Genomic DNA, 21,170 nt, shown 5'->3' with positions numbered 1-21,170 from the left:
AGTTGCTAGAACAACTTTCTGGTTGGAGTAGCGAAGGCATGAGCGTAACTGGTTTGGAAATGGAACGGGACCTCTTTGTGAACATGATTTTCTGATGCGGTTTCCTGCAGTAATGAGAGACTGATCTCAAGACCCCTGGTCCCTTCCAGCCCTGGGTCCCATGTGCCCATGACTTTGACGGGAGTCAGATTGCCCAACGGTGTCCTGTCTGACACTGCTTCAAATGACGCCTTGACTTCCAACCAGAAAAAGCAGTCACACCACACACAGGGTGCTGCGTAGCAAATCAGTTGCTTTAATTTATTGTCGAGTCCAGCCCAGAGCAGAGTTTACATGAGAGCAGCTCACTGGGAGACACGGTGGGGTGTCTATTCTTTGAAGTCAACCGCGACTGGCTGCCTTTATAAAAGATCTGCCATAGCCCAAACAGGCGTCGTGGGCTTGACATAGGCATTATTAGCTGAAGATCTGTGGCCTGCGCTCTGCAAGAGATCAGACCAGCCAAACTCTTCTGATCTTCCAGCCTCTGATTCATTCAGCCAGTTGTCTTTTTGTGGCCACGACTTATAACCCCTTCTCCTGATGTGCTGATAATCGGCTATAAGGCACGCTGCTCCTGTCTATAACATGCTTGTAACGGCCGTGAGCCGGGACTTCACCCTTTGCAGACCACTTCTAGATGGATAAGTGATATCAAAAGTTGCCTGAAACCCTGGAAATCCATTTCCAGGGGCAAAGCATTGACTAGGGACTTCTAGCAAGCCTTAAGCTCCTCCCAGATAATCATTATCTGCCCGAAGGACATGGGGTGGTGTTGCAATGTGAACTGGTGTCCCAAGGAAAGCGGCTGAAGCTGGACCACTGGGCATGCTGGAAAGTCAACTAGACAAAGCACTCAAAGCAGCTTTCCTGGAAAGCACAAGTTGCTGGGCTTGGTGTTGGGTCCCCGATTGAGGCGTAAGGACCAGAGGTGGTCAGTCTACATGAGCTTATGATCACTTCTGGCCTTAAACTCCATGACTCATATCCTAATGACCCGGGGGTAGTCGTGGAGCGATCAATTGACTTTCTCCATCTCCTGCCTCTCTCTGAATTCAGTTTGCTGGAGGAACATTGTCCTCTCAAAGAGCTGTGCAACCACCCCACACGCTCGGCCACTTAAAAGAAATAATAGCCGAGCCTCTGCTTCTTTCTCTCCCTTGCGTGGGGAGAACCGTGGCTTTTCAGAGGAGAGAAAGGAAAGATTGCTCTTAAATTCCCCAATCAGATGTTCCTCGGGGTGTTTCCATGGCAGCCAAAACACCCGTCCGCCGGCACTGCTCGAAATAAATAAGTCCGTGTTCACCGTGACGTTTGCTTCGCTCCTCCAACTCGGAGCAAAGTTTGCTGGGATTTGCCAGGGAGAGCGAGCCGAGTGTTTTTGCCCGTGCGCATATTTGTTCTCCCAGGCTCCTCTGGCCAAATCATGGGAGCTCATCCCTGGAAATCAAAGAGAAGACAGTAGCTGGAGAAACGGGAAGGACATCAGTTTATTCAGACCAACACGCAAATTGTATTGGCTTGGGGGAATGGGAGGAGAGCCAGGCTTGTTGCAAACAGAGTTAGATGCCAGGTCACTGCTCTCAAAGGGATCCTCATTCCTGGGAATCTCATGTATTTGTCATGCTTTTGCAAATCCAGCGAGAGGCCATGGAGCAACCCTGCCCGTGGGAAGGGCTAGATGTGAGGTCTTTTCCATCACACGAGCTACTGCGGCTGTTGGTGTTCACCTACATTTCAGTATCACCCGGCTCAGGTTGGGGCTACATACTGAGTACAGACCCCTAGGAAGGCAAGTCAGTGGCCCGCACAGCTTACCATCCAAGGGATCGCCTCGCACAGCCAGCTTCTGCCGTGTCTTGGGCTTTTGCTGTGGAAAGCAGTTTTTCACCCGCAGCTTAATCATGTCAGGATCAGGGAGCTTCAGCCATCAGCCTGATCAGCAGTGCAGAGCTGGGTGCCCCATGGACCCAATCCTTCATGGCGATGCCACAGAAGGGGCATCTCTGTGATGCCACAAATGTACTTCAGGTCGTGGTGGGCATGGATGGTCTTGCCCGTCTGCTGGCCTGTGCACCCAGATGCCCTGGACATTGAGCTGGGCCACTCCTTCACAGACAGCAAGGCTGCACTGAGCTAATCCTTTGCCCCCAGGTCAAGTTTGGGGACATTGAGGATGTGCTAATTGTGCCAGCCCTTTGCTGTCTTGCGGTGACCTCTTCCAAGCCCCTCATTCCCTGCTTTGATCCTGTAAGGTGCTCAGCTTGCACGCACGGCTTGGAAGACCTCAGGTTGGAGTTGGGAGCCAGGACTTTAGAGTCGACAGCTGTGAGCCTGACCTAGGGCTGAAAATAGGCCTCTTCCCATGCTTGTTTGCTACCCTTGGTGGGAATATCACTTGGACCATCCCTCTGGGCCGGCTTTAGCCTATGCTGAGTGGCCAATTATATGCGACTTGCAGCTGAGCAGTGGGATACAAGGGGCAGGGCTCGACCTCGTCCTAGCTTTGTGTATTGACTGTCAGCCCAACAGCTTCTCCTTCCCTGTGGAAATACGCCCAGGACAGGTGTCAAGCCCACACCTGTAGAAAGGCAGCTGCTTTATTAGTAACTTCTCACTCCAGCTGAATCCCCACTGCAGGCACTGGGAAAGTGAGCCCGGGACAAGGTCTGCACAGGAACTGAGCAAAGGATTAGGCCTGGGAGATTGTAGCTTGGCCAACAAAAGAGACAGTGGGGCAGACATACGTTATGTCGAGGAAAGAAGCCTGAGATGGGCTTGCTCCTGGCCAGGCCTTTGTAAACTGGCTCTCGCCTGTGGCCCGGTTCTCTGGAGAGAAGTAAATGTTGGGAAGTTTGGCTGGAAAACCCACCTCCCCGTCACAGACAGTTCGCCCTGACATGTAGGGAGAAAAGACCTCTTTGGCCTTTCAATGAGCCACCGTTTTTCTTTTAACGTTGTGACCCCTGCATTAATCTCCCCGCCTGCTTCCTCCCCTGTCCTCTCTCCTGCAGAAGGCGGTGGGTGGGAAGAAGGACCGCTCGCTCTTCCTCTTCACGGACCTGCTGGTTTGCACCACGCTGAAGCGCAAGTCGGGGTCCCTGCGGCGCAGCTCCATGAGCCTGTGAGTACAGCGGCTGTCAGCCTGTGGGGCACGGGGTGTCTCTCCTGCTGGGGCTGGTCTCCAGTCCCCTACATCCTTCCTGCCATGGGGCTGTGAGATGGGATATGGGGCAGGGGCTCAGTGCTCTGCTTGCAGGGTGACGAACCGTACATGTACCCACAGACAGCGGGTTTCCCCGTCCCCGGCCATCATCCTGGAGCAGCACTGGCTCTAACTCTGAATTGTGGGGGTCATGGATTCATAGATATTTGGTTCAGAAGGGACCTTGGCAGCTCATCAAGTCCGACCCCCTGCCCTGGGCAGGAAAGAGCGCTAGGGTCAGACGACCCCAGCCAGGTGCCTGTCCAGCCTCCTCTTAAAGACCCCCAAGGTAGGGGAGAGCACCACCTCCCTTGGAAGCTGATTCCAGATTTTGGCAACCCTTACCATAAATGCCACATCGAGGGGAAGTATTGCCTCCCTGGACCTGTTTGTCATGCACCTACTAATGCATGATAAAGTGCAATTAGCTTTACTGATCACTTCGTCACATTGACAACTCATGTTCATCTTGGAGTCAGCTATCACTCCGAGATCCCTTTCCGCTGCGATGCTGCTGAGAGGGTCCTCCCCCAGCCTGGAGGCGTGCTGGTGGTTCCTTCTCCCCAGGTGCAGCACCTTGCACTTGTCCTTATTGAACTGCATCCTATTTTGTTCCACCCACTTTTCCAACCATCATTCCAGACTCAGGAAGGGACACCTCAAACCCGGGAAGGTCCTGGTCACCCCTGCTGACCCCGTTGGCCCATTTCATGTAGCTGCAATTCCAGCTCACGGGTGCTCCCTCAGCACCATGCAGAGCTGCACTATGGGTTTGTGCCTTCGGCATGCATTTGAAGCAGCGACTTGGGGGGGATCTCTTGGGTAAAATTTCTGCCTGTGAACATAGGGGAATGGACTTAACAGCCCAGAAGGCCACTTCCAGTCCTGTGCTTCTATACCTGGTACCCGCATACACATGCACGTTTGTGTGCTCATGCTGTCCTTCCTCCCCCAGCATGCTGTCTCATGGCTTGGGAAGTCATTTCATTTCTGTTGCCCTGGCAGAAACCACCCCTTCCCTGTGGTGCAATGGAAGACTGGTAGATGGTCCCTGCTAGGCCTTCGAGCCCCAGCACCATCACAGGGCATGGAAAACCTAGCAAGTTCATGAGGGCTGGGAGAGAAGGGGGTGCAGTGCTGCAGTGGTTTTTGGGGTGGCAGAGATGCCCCCTCCCTCCATCTCTGCCCATGACTGCAAATGCTCAGTACTGCATAGCATCAGGCCACCATGCCCAGCTGGACTATGCCAATCTCTCCTCCTCCTCCCCCCCTCCCTCATTCCCCATTACTACTCACAAGCAGTGCTGCTCACCAACCCCACCCCCTTCCATCACCCTCCCTGCAGTACTGTCCTATGGGGCCTATACAGACCCATCTGGGATGGGATGGGGGCTACAACATCAGGGGGGCTAGGGCCAGGGCTGGGGCCCCTCTCAGGCAGAGCAGAGTAGGGTGGTTGGAGGTGTAAAGAGGGGGATCTCAGATGTATTTGGTAGCCGTGTTGGTCTGGGACAAAAAGAAATGCAAAACTCTCTAAAACGCTTGGTTCAGAGATAGCACCTTTTATTAAACCAACTAAGAAATTACAAAAAAAAAATCTTTTTCTGCAAGCTTTCGGGCACATGCACCCTTCCTCAGGCTCAGGGAACATTAAAGATGGTAATAGGTAGAAAATAAACTTCATTTTTGCACAGAGGAAGCTGAAGGTGGAAGTCTGTTGCTCTGGATCCATGAGAGGGGAATCACGGCACTGGGTGGGGGACAGGCGGGGCATCCCGAAGGCTAAGGTCAGGCCTGCTCCACATCCCGGCGGCAGACCCCCGGTGCAGTCTCAGTGTTCAGGCAGAGAGGCAAGAGATGGGCTTGAGAGCGGGGACCCTGGACACTGGCTTGGTCTGGGCCAGGCAGGCCCAGCTGACTCTGCTTATGATTTCAGTTCCCGCTCTCTTTGCCTTGCCGAGTTTGCCCCCTAGCGCTCTCGCTCATGCCCGCACCCCAGGTGATAGCTCCTTCTCTTCCTTCTCTTTCAGCTACACGGCAGCCAGCGTCATAGACACTGCCAGCAAGTACAAGCTGCTCTGGAAGCTGCCCCTGGAGGACGTGGACGTTGTGAAAGGTCTGTGCTGCGTTCTTGCCTAGCCCTTGTCGCACCCGCGGGCTTCAACTGAGGCTCAGTCCCCAGGTTGCCGCCTTCCAGTGAAGGGCAAGGGAAACAACCACGACTCAATTCAGGCTCCTTCCCCTCTCAAGCTAAAGCAACCGGCTCTATATTGCTGCCGAGATGCAGGTTCTGCTGGGGTTTGGGGCTCTGCTAATAGCCTGCTTCATGGGGGTCCCTTACAAGCGACTTACTCAGGTCTGGATTTAAATACTGTAGTATAGGAGCTGTGTATGTGTCCCATTGCCATCTGCCAGAGGGACTCAGAGCAGCCCAACTGCATCATAGTGTCTGTACTGCCTCCAACTGCTGGTGAGTCTCCCTCAACTCAAATAACAGCTGCCTTTGCATTGGAGGGTCCTCCCAGCATGGGTGGAAGGGGAGAGCAAGGGACTTCATGAACCTGGCTCATCCATCTAAGACCGAGGCTCCACATCCAGATTCAGCTAATCCTTCAGTGCCAGATGGGGCAACAGCTCCCAGCCGGGAGATTCACGGATTGACAAAAGTTTAGGGCTTATGTGCCAGCATCTGCAAGCTAGAGCTCACACACATCCTCACGTATGCACATGCACATACATGCTCATCTGTGCATACACATTCAGACATGCACACACACACACACGGCCCCCCACATGCCCAGTCGGTGGATAGAGCCTCCTGACTTGGGTATAACTCAGAGCTGTGGGGTTCGCCAGTCTGTCAGGGACTCTGCCACATGGGAGATGCTGGGTGCATGGCAGGCAGTGCTGACCTCAAGGAGGTCTAGCTTGCTGCAGGTGTGGACAGGCTCTGCAAGTGCTGAGTGTGCGAGGCTGGGAGGGAGTCAGGCTGCAGGGCACTAGCTTGGCATCTCTTCTTGGGAGCCCGTTAACCCTCTGGGAGTGGGGATCCAGTGAGGGGCAGGGCCTGAGAAGAGACCCCAGGGTACTGTCCGGGCTGGTCCTGCTCTGAGCCCGGGGGCAGTGACCTTCACAGGGCAGTAGAGAATCCAGGGGGCAGGGGGTCCTAGGACAGCTCTGCCTGCATCCAGAGCCCCATGCAGCGCAGTGCTGGCCTGGTACCCTTGTCTACCCGCCTTGCTCCATCAGCCTTGACCCACCCTGCTATTCTATCTGCAGGGGCCTCCCAGTCCACCAACCGCGAGAGCATCCAGAAAACCATCTGCCGCCTGGACGAGGACCTGAGCACGCTGGGCCAAGTCAGCAAGCTCTCCGAGACTCTCAGCTTCCCCCACCAGGTAAGGAGCCCCCTGCCACAGCTGTAAATTAACCTTCTTCAGGCCTGGTAAGGCTGCCTTCACCAGAGACAGTCTGCCCCAGATACACATACTTGTGCCCAGCATTTTCCCATCCTGAGCTCCCTACCAAAAGCTCCCTCTCTGCCAGCCACACAAGTCTGGTACAGGCCCGGGCTCCCAACCCCCAGAGGCTTGTCAGCCCCGCATTACGGATAGAGATTCAGTGGCTTGTCCACGTGGAAAACTAATCCGAATTGACTTACAAGGTGAGTTAATTAAATCCCTTTAAATCTGTGTATGGGCGCTCTTATTCTAAGTCCCTTGCTATGCATTACATATATTACACAATATTACACAATTAACTGGTGAATCACACAATAAATTTCGACTGGCCACATATGTAAAGTAATTATCACACAATTAAATGCTTAAAGTTAGATGAGCCACATGTGCAAAGTAACTCTCACATGATAAAAATGACTCTCCAGCTAGAATAAGAGCTGACCAGCTATAAAGTTAGCACTTGAAAATGTTTCAAAACTCTAGAGCTGATTTCTACCCAGCTTTAATTTGAACATGTAGCAGGGCCCTAAAGTAACCTGCTATAAATGCAGTTCAATTCCTCCACCCTTTTAGTTAATCCAAATTCATTTTCCTGAGTATCCCCATGCAAACAAGCCATAGAGAATTAAATGACTTGCCCAGGCTTGCACAGGGTGGCAGTGGCAGACCCCAGGTCTCTCCATTTCCAGTCCAGTGCTGTGAGGGTTAAAAAATCCTTCTTGCTCTTGTCCACAGAGCCTGGACGACGTGATCAAGGACCTGATGGCTGCCATCCACCGGGAGCTGGCCGAGAAGCAGTCCCTGTCCTTCAGCATGTCCTTCCCACCCAACAAAGTAGAGCTCACCACCACCAAGGCTGACGGCACCGAGTCCTTTGTCTTCGAGTTCCCCAACCCCGATGCTCGGCACAGCTTCGAACAGGCTTTTGAGGATGCCAAGAAGAAGCTGGGTGAGCAGGGGCTGGCCAAGTGGTCCAGGGCTGCCGGTGGGAAGGGTCCTGTTGGGAATTGGATCATAGGTGCCATGAGGGTGTTGGTTGTAAGAATCAGCACTTTCTTGGCTCTGAGTCAGCTAGGCAGGGCTTGGTTGGGTCAGTATCTAGATGGGAGGCCCCTGAGGAAAGCCCCAGTAGAAAGCTGCAGTGATTGGGATTTGGAGCCAGGGTACCATGAGGGTGTTGATTTTAAGTCAGCAATTTGTACAAGGAGCTAGGCATGCTCAGCACGTGGAAAAGGCATTCAGGATGGGACATGGTATCAGTCTTCAAATACCTCAAGGGCTGCCATAAAGAAGAGGGAAAGCACCTTTTCTCTCTTGCTCCAGAGAGCAGGATGCAAACCAGTGGCTTAAAGCTGCAGCAAAGTAAGTTCAGATTGGATATCCGGAAAAAATGCTGCTTTGCTGTGAGAATAGTGAGGCGGCAGAATAGACATCTAGGGAAGGGTGGACTCTCCATCACCAGAGGTGGTCAGGAAGAGGTTGGACAGCCACTGGTTGGGGATGGTCTATGCCTGTGTTCTGCTGTGAGTATTTCCCAGGCTTGTGGTCTTTGCTAATGGCCCCTGCCCACCCCGTCCACTGTCGGGTGCAAGTGTCAGGGTGTTTTTAAGCCTCCCTCAGAAGCATTGGTGCTGGCTGCAGCCAGTGCTGGGGATTTTGGCTGAGGTGTACCAGTGCTCCTGCTGGGACTCAAACCTGGAGGATCCTAGCTAGAGGGTCTTGCTCCTCTGCTCAAGGTCAGACCAATACCACATTTGGGGTCAGGAAGGAATTTTACCCCATGGTCAGACTAGTACAGACTCGGGGGGAGTGGGTTGCCTTCCTCTATAGTGTGGAGTATGGCTTCTACTTGGGATCTCTTGAGCATATATTAACAACCTTTTACAGGTGCAGGACATTAGCTGCCGTGGTGCCCCTGCTTTACCTGTGGCAGGTTTGGGTGTGATGTCTTGTGTTTTATGTAGTTGACTGTATGAAGGGTTTATATTGTGGATTTGTCAGGGGTGGTTTGGATAGGGCTGACCCTGCTTCAGGCAAGGGGTTGGACTAGCTGTGACCTCTGGAGCTCCCTTCCAGCCTTACTTCTTTATGGTCCAGAAGGTGGAGTCCTGCATCCTGAGTCTGTACGAAACCACAGCCCCAGCATGGTGTGGGGGTCAGTTTACGATTGACAGGTTCTTGAAGATCTGTTTTCCTTTGTGCTTTGACCAGATACCAGCCCGATAAAGCATATTCCACCCACCTCGTTCCTGTAGTTTCAGCGCAGTAGTCTCCAACCCTACAGTTTTGTTCAGTGTTGCTGCGTGCTGTTAAGCAGCTCCTGCATTCCACCCCAGAGATGGCTGCATGTCAGCATTGGTCCTAGTTTATTTGGCTTGCCAGGCTTTCTGGCACAGGGGAGGTGGCTGCACGGGGACATCATCACTGTTATATCCGCAGCCTCCCTGATAGTGTCTCTCTTCTTCCCATCCAGCTTCCAACAAAAACTGCCTGGACCCTGAGTTCCTGAAGGCAATTCCCATCATGAAGACACGCAGTGGGATGCAGGTATGTTGGCCCCTGGGCTTTCCTTCCCCCAGGCCCTGTCTGGTCTTGTGGTGGGATCTCTAGGAGTTAGCAGCTCAGTTGGACTGTGGCCCTGTCCCCTCCAGTGTCTGAAATACCACAGCTGAGGATGGGCTGCTGAGAGCAGGTTTCCTTTGCCTAAAGCAGTGGTTCTCAACCTTTTTAGACTCAAAACACCCCTGGATAGACTCACGGTGCCCGTGGTTAGACTCGCAGCACCCCTCAGAAAATACCAGCTCTTAGTCTTCACTCTCTTTTTGACTATAGAAAAATAATGGGGCAATTTTCCCGTTGCAAAGAACTCAGAAAGACTACAACCATGGATTTCTGTTTGAAATCTGGTGAATCATGTTTGCACATATAACCGTGATAACATTGCGTGGTGTCCCGCAGCACCCCTGAAAGGCTCTCAAGGCAGCCCAGGTGCCGTGGTGTCCTGGTTGAGAATCACTGGCCTAGAGTCAGGATAAGTGGCAGCTTGCCACTAGCAGGCATGGTGCTCCCCAGAGGTGTCCAATCAGGCTATCACCATGTTTGGGCTGAGAGACAAACCCTGGTCCTTATTTCTTCTGGTCATTAAAGAGTCTGTGCAGCATAGGAGTGCTAGCTGTGGGGTCCCAGCCAAGCTCCCCCTTGCACTTCCAAACGGATGCTGCATTTCTCTGCACTCCTTGTCCCAAACCTCTGTGCAGTGTTTGAGGGGACGTGATATAGTTGTTTATGTTCCACCCCAGAGGTGGCTGCATTCTAGGGTGACTGCAGTGACCCCCCAGGCATAATTTGGGGTGAACCCGGGGAAGGAAGAGAGGCTGTTTTTATTCAGCATCACCCTCCCTTGCTGCTTTTCCATGCTGAGGCGCTCACGAATCTCCTTTCAGTCCATTTCTGATCTAATCTGGCTCTTCCGTGTCTCAGTTCTCCTGCGCCTCCCCCAGCCACAGCGGCCCCGAGAGCGCCTTTGAGGTGTGGGTGTGCAACAGCGATGGCTACGTGGGGCAGGTCTGCCTCCTCAGCATCAAGAAGGAACCCACAGTCGAGGCCTGCATCGCCGTCTGCTCAGCCAGGATCCTCTGCATTGCCTCCGTGCCAGGCCTCAAGAGGATATACAGGTAAAAGACCCCACACAGAGGCCAAGGTGTGGGGGCCAACATCATTTGCCCCCTGAAGTGTCTGAACAAGCTTAAGATCCCAAGGATCAGGGCCCAAAAGAGGAAGAGGGGGTCACTAGCTGAGACCTGGGTTGTAGTCGCCCCTGTTCTTACACTGACTGCGTGTGTAGCCTTGGGTAAATTGCTTGGCACCTTTGTCCCTCAGTTTGCTCACCTGTTCGATGGGGTCCATAGCCCTGCCCCATGGTACAACAGGGAGATGAGGAGATATCCACTAGAGATGGAGGAGGCGGGTGACTAGCCCCAGTACTGAGCTGAGCAGCACCAGCACCATTAGTCCAGCCTCTTTGGAGAGTTTAGACACTTTGGAGAGTTTAGAGCCCTTCCCTGGCTTTCTGGGAAGATGAGGAAGGACAGAGTAGCCATGTGTCCATAGGACAGCTGTGACATACAGCTACCAGCCTGTGGGAGGTGTGGAGTGCCGCGCTAGTACGGTTTGATCCTTGAAAGGAACCAGCTTTGCTTCCTGGGCAGGGAGATGGTATCACCCCCGTTTAAAGGAGGGGAAACTGAGGCACAGAATCTCTCCCAAGGCCACAGGACAAGTCAGGGGCAGTGCTGGAGCTGGAAGCCAGGTCTCAAAGTCCCATGTGGTGATCTGCACATCCAGCTCACTGGGAGCTGAGCAGTGCAGCCACATCAGGCCTGTATCCTTCCTGCCGCCCCTGCCTTATATTAGGGTCCAGAATCCCAGTTTCACCTCAGCTTTTGTCACTTCGCTGACAGGGATCGTCCTGAGTCACTGGTGAGCCCTTCCACCGAGCCGGCTCCTTCGGCGCTGGATGATGCGGGGCCCCAGCAGTGCCTGCACATCTCCATCTCCGGCTCCTCCCTGGAGCTCTCAGAGCCTGTGGACAGCGCCAACCGGGAGCTGATGCCTTTCGACAGCGATGACACAGATGATGAGTCCTCGCCCAGCCCCTCGGGCACCCTCCAGAGCCAGGCCAGCCACTCCACCATCTCCTCCAGCTTTGGAAGTGAGTAGGCAACTCTGACACCATTGAGCCCTGCTGGGGGCTGGGAGCTGCCCTGGAGAGAGCCTGCCTAACAGTGCCCAGGGTCAGTGGGGACACCTTAAAGTTGCCAGGCCAAGCCCTCCATGGCTAGGGACCATCAGAATGGAGGCTGCCCATGTCACGCTCCTCCAGTCCCTTTGTATGTCATGATCATGGTCACTTTTAGACCCATGGGATGCTGCCTCACTGCACAGGAGAAAATACAGAAGGGGCTAGAATAAGAGTTGCAAAAGCATCTGTAAATCTGGGCTTTCCTAACTCCCAGGTGCTTGACTTTGCCACTGAAATAATGTTCCTCTAATGCCTTTTCTCCTAGGATGTGAGAAATAAACAGGTTCAAGTCCTGGATCCAGTGAAGTTAGTGACTGAAGGTCCATTGAGCAGGATCTGGATTTGGATTCCAGCTCCAGCATAAATCCAGAGTGACTCCACTAAGGAGGTGAACTCTGAGACCACAATGCCTCCCCTGCTCTGTAAAGGCCTGGGGGTTTGGTCTGTCAGCATGAACGGTGCTAGAGAAATGTTGCGTGCTAGAGAATGCTAAAAGCTACAGTCTGATTTCATATCATTCACAGCAAAGGCTCCCATCAGAGCCCTACTGGACCACACAGACATGGCATGAATATCACAGGCCATACTGTGCCCCAAGTGTAAGCCAAGGGTAGCACCCTCCTGCTCTGGGTCCCATGGCAAAAGGTACCACAGCTGTACTTTGAAATCAGTGAGATAATACTGGAGTCAGCTGGATTAGGCAGAGGTCATTTGGGTCATGCCAGAGTCACTCCAGCTTGCCTGTTCCAGATTTGATGCCAAAATGTACAAGGCCCGTGTGAATGGGTGCCTCTGTCACCTTCAGTCATCTGCATGGCTGTGTCTCTCGCCCCTTCACAGACGAAGAGATGCCAAGCTCCAAAGACGTGACAGCCGAGACGACCAGCTCCGAAGAGGAGCAAGACCCTGGCTTCCTCCCCATCTCTAGTGCTTTCAGTCAGACCAGGAACAGTGAGAGCCCCATGGACGGCCGGGCCATGCGGCGGTCGAGCCGAGGGTCTTTCACCAGGGGCAGCCTGGAGGACCTGCTGAGCACTGACCCCGAGGCCTATCAGAGCTCCATGTGGCTGGGCACCGAGGATGGCTGGTAGGTCAGCGGGGACTGGCCAGAGATGGGGAACCGGATGTGGGGCATACCCCAAAGCCACCAAGCTGCACTCCAGCCTTTCTGGACCAGTCCTTGGGCAGCATCTTGGATGGAGGCTGTATGAGAACCAGGATGCAGATGCATGAGTGATGGAGAGGGGGCAGCTAGGAGGACAGGAGCAGGGTGTGGAAGGCAGAGGGTATATCAGGACAGTCAGAGCTGAGCTGGTGAACAGCTGGGGTAAAGCCAGGCCCAGTAGCCCCAGCCCAGGCAAGAGGGACTCCATTGATCCCCCTGGCTCTGCACCTGTCTACACTAGTGAGAGATTTGTTCTTCAGTGTCAGGCCAAGGGATCTTGCCAGGTACAGGGGAACCTTGCTTCCAGCCAGCCAGATGTGCAAGGCCAGTCTGGGTCTGCTAGGTCAGGTTAAAAGGCTTGCTGACTTTTCCTGAAGGATGGAGCTGAGCTGAACGGTGGCCCTAGGTCAGAGCTGACAAGCTGCGGCTTCAGATAAAGCATGAGGCAAATGGTTTGCTTCTGCAGGGTGAGGTCTGATGAGAAGCCCTGGCAGCACGTTGTGAGCTGGTTTTCAGCTGCTGCTGGGGGAGCAGCCTGGTGAACTCTGAGCACACGTGTGCATGTGTGCCACATGTGCGCGTCATGCCCAGCAGCTTGCATGTGAGCAGGCACACCTTAGGCACCTGCCTGCTGCATTCACACATATGCACACGCCCTCTCCCCCAATCCACAGGCACAAAGCAACAGATCTGAGGGGTAGTGGCAGGGCTTTGCTGGTTGCTACGTGGGGCCGGGAAGGAATATTTTCCCCCTCCTGCTCCTACAGTTGTCAACTTGGGGGTGGAGGATGTTTGCCTTCCTCAGCAGCATTGGGTGCTGCCTGCAGCCAAGGCTGGGGATTATGGCTGGGCTGTGCCTATGCTCCTGCTGGGATTTAAAGCTGGAGGTTCCCGGCCAGAGGGTCTTGTTCCTTCGCTCAGGGTCAGACCCATTGTTGCATATGGGGTCAGAAAGGAATTTGGTCAGATTGGTACAGCCTGGGAGGGGGTTGCCTTCCTCTGTAGTGGGTCCATGGCCCTCTTGGGATCTCTCCAGCATATTTGCACCTTTTCAGCAGCAGGATGTTGGCCACCGTGGTCCCCCTGCTTTACCTGTGGCAGTTTCAAGTGTGATATCTGGTTGTGATGAATGGTTTTGCTAAGAGGTTGGACAGTGGATTTGTTTTATCAATGATCCTGTCTCAGGCAGGGGGCTGGACTCGATGACCTTGCAGTCCGACTTCTCTATGATTGTATGAAATGCTTGCAGGCTTTGTAACCAAGGCCTACCCTGGCATACAAAGGTCAGAAGAGACTCCTGAGCATCAGCATCTATACCAGTGTCCTGAGCACGGGTGTCTCATGCCGAGGCCTCTACCCCAGTCCCTTTCACCTGTGCAATAGGCAGAGAACACGCATATGCCAGCTATTGCCTTCTAGTACTTCCCCAGCACCAAAGCCCTAGGAGAGGCATAAGCCACACCCAGCAGGTTGGCAACAAGGCTTTTTTCTGGGCTTACCTCCTCCTACAGACAGGTCTCAGGCATTTAGCACTGTGCCCCCACCCCAAGCTGCTTCAGGTTCACTGCCTGCCTGTGCCAGCCATGAAGTCACTGATGTTAGCTGAGCCGACAAGGTCTCACCTCTCACCCACCTCTCTTCGTTTTCCAGCATCCATGTGTACCAGTCCTCAGACAACATCCGCAACAGGAAGAACAGCATGAAGATGCAGCACTCGGCCTCCGTCATGTGTATCCTGTAAGTGCAGGACCCTGCCCAGGCCTTTAGAGCTTGTTCTGCTGCTGAAAGAAGCAGCATAGAGCCTGGCTTTTGGATTAAGCACTGCAGAGGTCTGGGTTTATATCCTGCCTTTAACATCGAGTTCCTCTGGTGCTTTGGGCTGCATACCTGGTCTCTCCTGGCGTTCCTTCCCTGCCAGTCAAACGCCCCTCCTTTGCCCATCTTGTTCATTCAGACTGTCTTTTCTGCACAGGGATTACTTCTTGCTCTTCGTTTGCATACTTCATAGTGCACAACTATGGAGTATGCAAGTATATACTCTGTACTACATAGTGGCATCAGGGAGGGTGCATCGCCATCTAAAGACATGGAGAGGGTGAGAAGCTGAGTAGCTTGGCACTGGGAGGGTGAGAGATGGAGCTGTGCCATACTGGAGTAGCAACAGTGTAGGGGACACTGCAGCTGCACAGGGTGATATGTGAGAAACTAGGCATAGGAGATGGGAGGTATTTAGGGCCTCTGATGTGGGGCAGTTTGGTGGGGGAAGCAAGTTATCCTGGGAGGTGAGTGTCCTCTGCATTGGGGGGCGTCTCCTGCATCATGCTCACTGCAGGCTAATCGTCTGGGCTCTCTTTCCTCGGCAGGTACCTCGATAACCAGGTCTTTGTGTCACTGGCAAACGGAGAGCTCATTGTCTACCAGAGAGAAGCAGGTGGGTCACATGGTAGCAGGGCTGGATGCTCACACATGCCTAAGGCTCCAGTGCCCCCTGGCAGGTCACTGAGCCCCGTGAGTGTAGTCCAGAGGTGGGTTAGTAGTCGCAGCATGGCTAGACAGAGAGGGAGGGAAGAGGAACAGCCCATCTGGCCAAGACCACATAGTGGGTCCATATCAGAGCTGGGCAGAGGCACCGTGCTCCCAGCCCCTTGCTCTGAACACCCTGGGATGACATTTTCCAAAGCACCTGCTAATTTTGAGTGCCTACAGGCACGGGGGCCTGCTCCAGGCACTGGCAGTCACTGGCCTCTGAAAACATTGACCTTGCACTAAAGAATCCACTGCCCTTTCTATTAACTGCTGGAGACCCAATTTTCCCCTCGCTTCCTCTGGCATCAATTAGGAGCCCATACAACTAGACTGGTGTGAGGAAATGGAAGATGTGGCCCAGTATGACCTTTCTGCTACACAGGGCTGGGTGGCGTGGTGGCTGTGAGAACGACAGAGCCTCAGGTCCATTCACCCTGAGTTGGCAAGGGCTGGCCAGACCCCGTCCGGTCATTCACACCCATCTCCTCTCTCAGTCACAGTCTATTCCCACATGCTACGGTGGGGGTCAGGGTCTGAGTGCAGTTGCAACAGCTTCTGCTCCCTGTTACACCGGTTTGGACTGGGAGTTCATGTGCAGACTGATAGAGTTGCTCTGGAGTGGTGCTGGAGTAATGAACAGCAACATTTGGCCCTCTGGATGTCCACGGTTAGCCAAGACCAATTCCAGGAAGAGCTCACGTGTGAGGAGCGGTGTTGAAGCTGGAACCACGGGGTCCCAGAGTGCTCCGTGAGCATGTGAGAGGGGGCCAGGACACTGCTCCCCCAGTGCTGAATCCATGCACACTTTGCCAGAGGGCACTCCTGGGTCCTTTGGGGCTCTGTGCCCAGGAGGCTGGGGGCGGCTGAGCTGCAGCCAGGGCAGCTGGGAGTCACAAGGTTGGCGGTTATAGGTCTGATCTAGAGCAGCCTGGCAGTGTGGGGAGGTGGTGTCACCTCAGCCCAAAGGCTCGTGTCTCAGCCCTGCTACAGGTCTCCCTCAGCCAGGCCACATCCCCTCCTTGGACCTCAGCAATCCCTGCTGCACCACCCACCTCCCCAGGCAGAGAGCTCTAGGGTCTCCTTAGCAGGTGGTAAATGGTTTTTGCCATCCTGGCAGGGAAGCTGCAGGAGAGATGCATCCGTGATCATTCTTCTGTACCATTGGATGCATGGCATGGCCTGACTTAACCCGGTGCATGAGCCAGTGTGCTGGAGATTCACCTCATAATAGACCATGAACCCTGCCTCTGATGGGGGGAGGTAGCGGTGTCTCACTCCCCCCCACTACCGAGGCATCACATCACACAAACCTGTTCCTAAACTGGTCCAGCTTCTTAAAGAGGGGGAGCCCCTTGCACTCCTTTGGCGACTTCCAGACCCTTTGGGTGTTTGAGGCCAGCTAACACCCCTTTGGTCTTGTGCCCATGAGGTCCAGTGGCCTCCATCACTATTTGCCCCCATGCACAGGGGACCACTCAGAAGATGCTAGCTGTTTTCTGCCCTTCTCTCTCTCTCTTCGCAGGGCGTTTCTGGGACCCCCAGAACTCCAAGTCCCTGTCCCTGGGCTCGCCCGGGAGCCCTGTCACTAAGATGGTATCGGTGGCTGGGAAGCTGTGGTGCGGCTGTCAGAACAGAGTCATCATCCTCAACACGGGCACACTTCTCCAGGAGGTACCTACACCCCTTCCTCGTGACCGGGAGGATTAGAGCAAACAGCTTGGCAGGAGGGAGCAAGGGGTTAAGGACACTTAGGAGCCAATCCAGCCCCTAATGGAAAGGTCCCTATTGATGACAGCCCACTCTAGATCGTGGCTAGCATGCATCCAGTATCAGGTTGTAGCAGAGACTTGTGATCAGCTGCTGCATTGGTGTCACCTCTGGTTCTCCTTGGCTCTGTCACAGCAGCAAATGCTCTGAGAGCCTAGATGCATGATACATATTCCCAGTTTGCCCTGCAGGAACCCTACACGGTGCAGCAGTTACTCCAGAGGAGACACTGTTCTGCAGCAGATACTTACTCTGAGGAAGTCATGAGTACATTTACTGTGGAGAAAGTTACCCCGGTGTATGCTTTGTGTCTGCTGCCCCGACGAGTTCTGGGGTAGCCACTTGTTCAGTGCAAACCAGCTTCCTGTCTCCTCGTGGCCACGTGCTGGCCAGGACGAGGAGAGGGAGAGGGGTCTTGGGGGCTAAGCTCGTGACTGGGCCTCAGGACACCTGGGTTCCATCCTTGCCACAGTCACATGCAGAGGCAGGTTTTCAAGTGTCCTGTGCTCCCGAGTGCCCAGTCTGAGCCATCTAGGGCGTTTGTACATCATGTTTTTTGCCCTTTCTTGCATTGCAATGGCATGACTATTTGCACTAGCGGGATTTCTGGACCCTTTAAAAGTATTTTTGGTGCATTAAACTAAAACTCCTTGTATGTAGTTTAGTTTGGTAGTCGTGAATTAAAGCATCATGTCCATGGATTCATTGCACGCAAACACCAAGGCGCTCGGAGATGTGTAATGAGCCTCTTTGTCCACCAGGTGGTGCTGTGACTTTTTTGTAGTTCATCCCTTCAAATTGCTTTCACTTTCAAATTGCTGCCGCTTCTTTTTTTTTCTTGTGTGCTGGCTCCCTGCTCCCACAACTGCATGGCAGAGCACAGAGTGGGGGGCCCCAGGCCCAGGGGATAGCACGGGACTGTCCTCCTCTCCTGCGATGCTGGCCAGGGACCAGGCTAATTCATTTAGAAGCCTAGTGCGCGCAAACACTGATGTGACGCTGCAAAATAAACAAGTTTAAATTTTATAAACCTATTTAATTTAATGAGGATTAAACCCTGTGACATGTACAGGCACCCCTAAAGCTAAGGGTGTTTGCTTTCCCTCTGCCCTCACAGCACGCGTTCCAAATCGGGCAGGACAACAACCGCAGCGTGACTTGCATGGTGAGCTCCAGCCCTGGGATCTGGATCGCACTCCAGAGCAGCGCCCAGGTGCGGCTTTACCACGCCACCAGCTACGAGCAACTGGCTGAAGTGGACATCACGCCGCCTGTCCACAAGATGCTGGCAGGTAAGTCCTTCACCTCCCAGTGGCCAAAACCCCTGCGGGTGGCTCTGCACAGCTCCTACATCCAAGCGTGTGGTACTCAGCCCACAGGTTGCTCTTGGACTCCATGACTCAGGTTCTCCATGGACTAGGTTATTGCGGGGGGAGTTATGCAGGCATTGGGCATGTCTCTCCTACAGTCAGCAGACACTGGAGAGACTTGTAAGGTACTTCCCCACCCCCAGGATCTGTTCTACTGGACTGGAGGGTGTTTGCCACCATTCGCAGAGGTAGGTGCTGGGGCTCCCTGGTTAATCCTGATGTCTCCCATGACTTCTGAGCCAGCCAGGATGGAGCATCATGGCTCTGCAGTGTCACTGGGCATCTCAGTAATGAGCTGCTCTGAGGAGCACTGGAGAACGTCCCATCTGAGCCTGCTGGTGGAAGGAAGAAGGCCGTTTCAATGGGCCAGATATGTCATCCCAGCAGAGAGCCGTCCAGGGCTGGAGTCAGGCCCAGCAGAGATGTTTACTGACTGAGAGCAGCCTGTGGTCTCCACCCTGAGTGGAGCAAGGGGTATGCTTCAAGCTGCAGACTGTCCAAGCAGGACAGGGCAAGACAGGCCAGGGAAGTACTCTCTGTAGGGGCAAATGAGCAGGAGGCCACATGATCCATCCTCCTTCCCTTCCAGGGTAGGTTTCATTCCCAAATCCCTAACCTCTGGAGCTAGGCCTGAGCCCAGCCCCACAACACCCGCCCTCTGCACTTGTGGGACCGTGGGGCTGGTGCTCACAGGCAATCCCTTCCCAGTGCCTTGGAGAAAGGAGTGCTGCCATGTGCTGGAGATCCAGGCAGCCTGGTGACAGCTTTCCGTGGCCACATGGGCAAGGGACTGCTCAGGATTTGGAGGTGAGTCCCAGACACATGAGCAGTCCTGCCCTGGCTTTCCTCTGCCTGCCTCAGGTACCAGGGAAGCAACTGATTTCTGGGAAGCAAAATCCAGGACATGGTCCTAGACACCACACAAACCAGGAGGAGCCTGAGCCCCTCGTGGCTCCGGTGAGGGGAGGAGGCAGAGCCCAGACACCCGCTGCAGCATTTCTTGCTGAACCTGAAAACATCAAGGCCACATGCACACAGTGACAGCCACATTGTGCCAGATGGAGCAGGCCACCCAGCTGGGGCCTGCTTCCTTGAGGACACCGCCCCCAAATGGGGGCACTGTCCAGGATAAGCAGGGACAGTTGTTTGCTGGTCCCAGTTGCAGTGAAGCAGCAGAAGAACAAACCCACACCCCCATCTATACCCAGGGTCCTAGGCAGGCTTGTCCCGCCACACCTTCACCACCATTGGGCATGAGCCAGTTTAAGCCGACACAGGCATGCCCAGGCATATGGCAGCCACATCCCCACCTGCAGTGCCAACAAGCACCCTGCATCCGTGCGTAACCCACCCCCCTCTCTGGTCCCTCCGGCAGGCTCAGATGCCATCATCCGGCAGCACAAGGCTGCCTGCTTGCGGATCACAGCGCTCCTGGCCTGCAAGGACTTGCTGTGGATTGGCACGAGCGCCGGAGTGGTGCTGACACTGTCCATCACAGCCAACGCCTCCATCTGGAAGATGCCGCCGACACTGGTGGGCTTGTCCCAGGGCCACACGGGCCACGTCCGCTTCCTCACCTCCATCGAGCTGCCGGACGGCTTTGACATCCTCTTCCCTCTGCCAAGGGATCCAGGTGGGTCTGGCTTTGCCCAGAGCCAGGAGACCAGCAGTCAGTGTAAGGGCAGGCTCCAGCTAGGAGCCCTTACTTGGGTCCTACCCCCAAAGTCGCCCCATCGGGTGGCTGCCCTGCAGGGGGAAGGTGCTGCTCACCAGAGGCAGCAACCAGTGCCCACGTGTGAGCACCACCCCCCGCAGCCAGGGCTTTCCAGTGCACGTGCGCCCAGCACGGGATGCTCTTGAGGGTCTGGGTTTACAAATGGGCACATCTTTGTGTTTCAGGATGGGCTGCCTAAATCACCAGCTGCTTCAGTCTTCCAGCTTTGGAGGAGAACCAGGCAGTCCCGAGGCAGTGGGTGGGGTTATTATGGTTGGTGTGAAAGGAAACAGGGAGGTGTGAGGGCCCCTCTATCCACATCATCTCAGGTGGGATCCCTGGCTTGATCTCCCTGGAGTCTCACCTGGATCCTGTTGTCTCTCAGGTACTGAGAAGCCAAGCGAGGTGGAAAAGAGGGACTCGACAAGGCACCGGGCCTCTAACATGGCCCTGTCCAAATCTAAGATGCTCGTGATCAGCGGCGGGGACGGCTACGAGGACTTCCGGCTCACCAACAGCAGCGAGACCGTGGGGCGAGACGACAGCACGAACCACCTGCTTCTGTGGAGGGTCTGATCAGCCCCTGCTGTGGAGGGAGGAGCGCCGGCTCCAGCCCTGCCGATCACGGACACTGTCGTGGCCTCCCGGTCCCATCGGCCCCTCGACCCCTCTCCCCACGCATGTTTCGTCACCTGCCTTGGAGGCTCCAGCCCGCATGTGGGCCACGTGCCGCCCAGCGGAGAGGGCCAGCGGCAGCAGGGAGAGAGGAGCCCCATCGCGAGGTACCGTGTACAGACCACATTGCACAGCCTGCGCTTAACCCCGCCCGCGTGTATGTGTATCCGTGCCTGCGGGGAGAGCTGCACGGAGAGCCCGGGCTTCTGTGGCATTGCCCCAAAGGGGCCGTGAGGAGGAGGCGGCGGCAGCCGTCTTAGGGAGAGAGCAGGGAAGGGAACCCGTCTTCTGTGCCATAAACGAAGAGCACGGTAAACGCCCGGCCACTAGCTAAGGACAAACGCAGGCCTCAGACCCGGGTACACCCCATGGAGGGCAGCAGGCCACCCCTTTATCCATGCATCTGGCCAAGAGCCCCTCTTGCACCTCCGCCAAACTCGCTGCACA

At 54.7% G+C, this 21,170-nt stretch overlaps 1 protein-coding gene across 1 annotated transcript in view; it reads left to right on the top strand.

The window, feature by feature from the left end:
* Positions 1–21,164, top strand: part of ARHGEF17 (Rho guanine nucleotide exchange factor 17) — a 185,364-nt gene extending 164,200 nt beyond the window's left edge. The window contains exons 8-21 of the mRNA XM_006028073.2: positions 3,054–3,163; positions 5,275–5,360; positions 6,524–6,642; positions 7,441–7,654; positions 9,179–9,252; positions 10,186–10,379; positions 11,166–11,416; positions 12,347–12,593; positions 14,322–14,408; positions 15,035–15,102; positions 16,720–16,868; positions 18,082–18,256; positions 19,710–19,967; positions 20,434–21,164. Coding sequence (XP_006028135.1) covers positions 3,054–3,163; positions 5,275–5,360; positions 6,524–6,642; positions 7,441–7,654; positions 9,179–9,252; positions 10,186–10,379; positions 11,166–11,416; positions 12,347–12,593; positions 14,322–14,408; positions 15,035–15,102; positions 16,720–16,868; positions 18,082–18,256; positions 19,710–19,967; positions 20,434–20,624 — 2,223 coding nt within the window. The 3' untranslated portion in view covers positions 20,625–21,164. The remainder of the gene's footprint in view (positions 1–3,053; positions 3,164–5,274; positions 5,361–6,523; positions 6,643–7,440; positions 7,655–9,178; positions 9,253–10,185; positions 10,380–11,165; positions 11,417–12,346; positions 12,594–14,321; positions 14,409–15,034; positions 15,103–16,719; positions 16,869–18,081; positions 18,257–19,709; positions 19,968–20,433) is intronic.
* The last annotated feature ends 6 nt before the right edge of the window (positions 21,165–21,170 follow it).

This window comes from Alligator sinensis, unplaced genomic scaffold (genome assembly GCF_000455745.1).
Source record: "Alligator sinensis unplaced genomic scaffold, ASM45574v1 scaffold594_1, whole genome shotgun sequence".
NCBI lineage: Eukaryota > Metazoa > Chordata > Crocodylia > Alligatoridae > Alligator > Alligator sinensis.
This window is presented reverse-complemented; position numbering and strand designations above follow the sequence as displayed.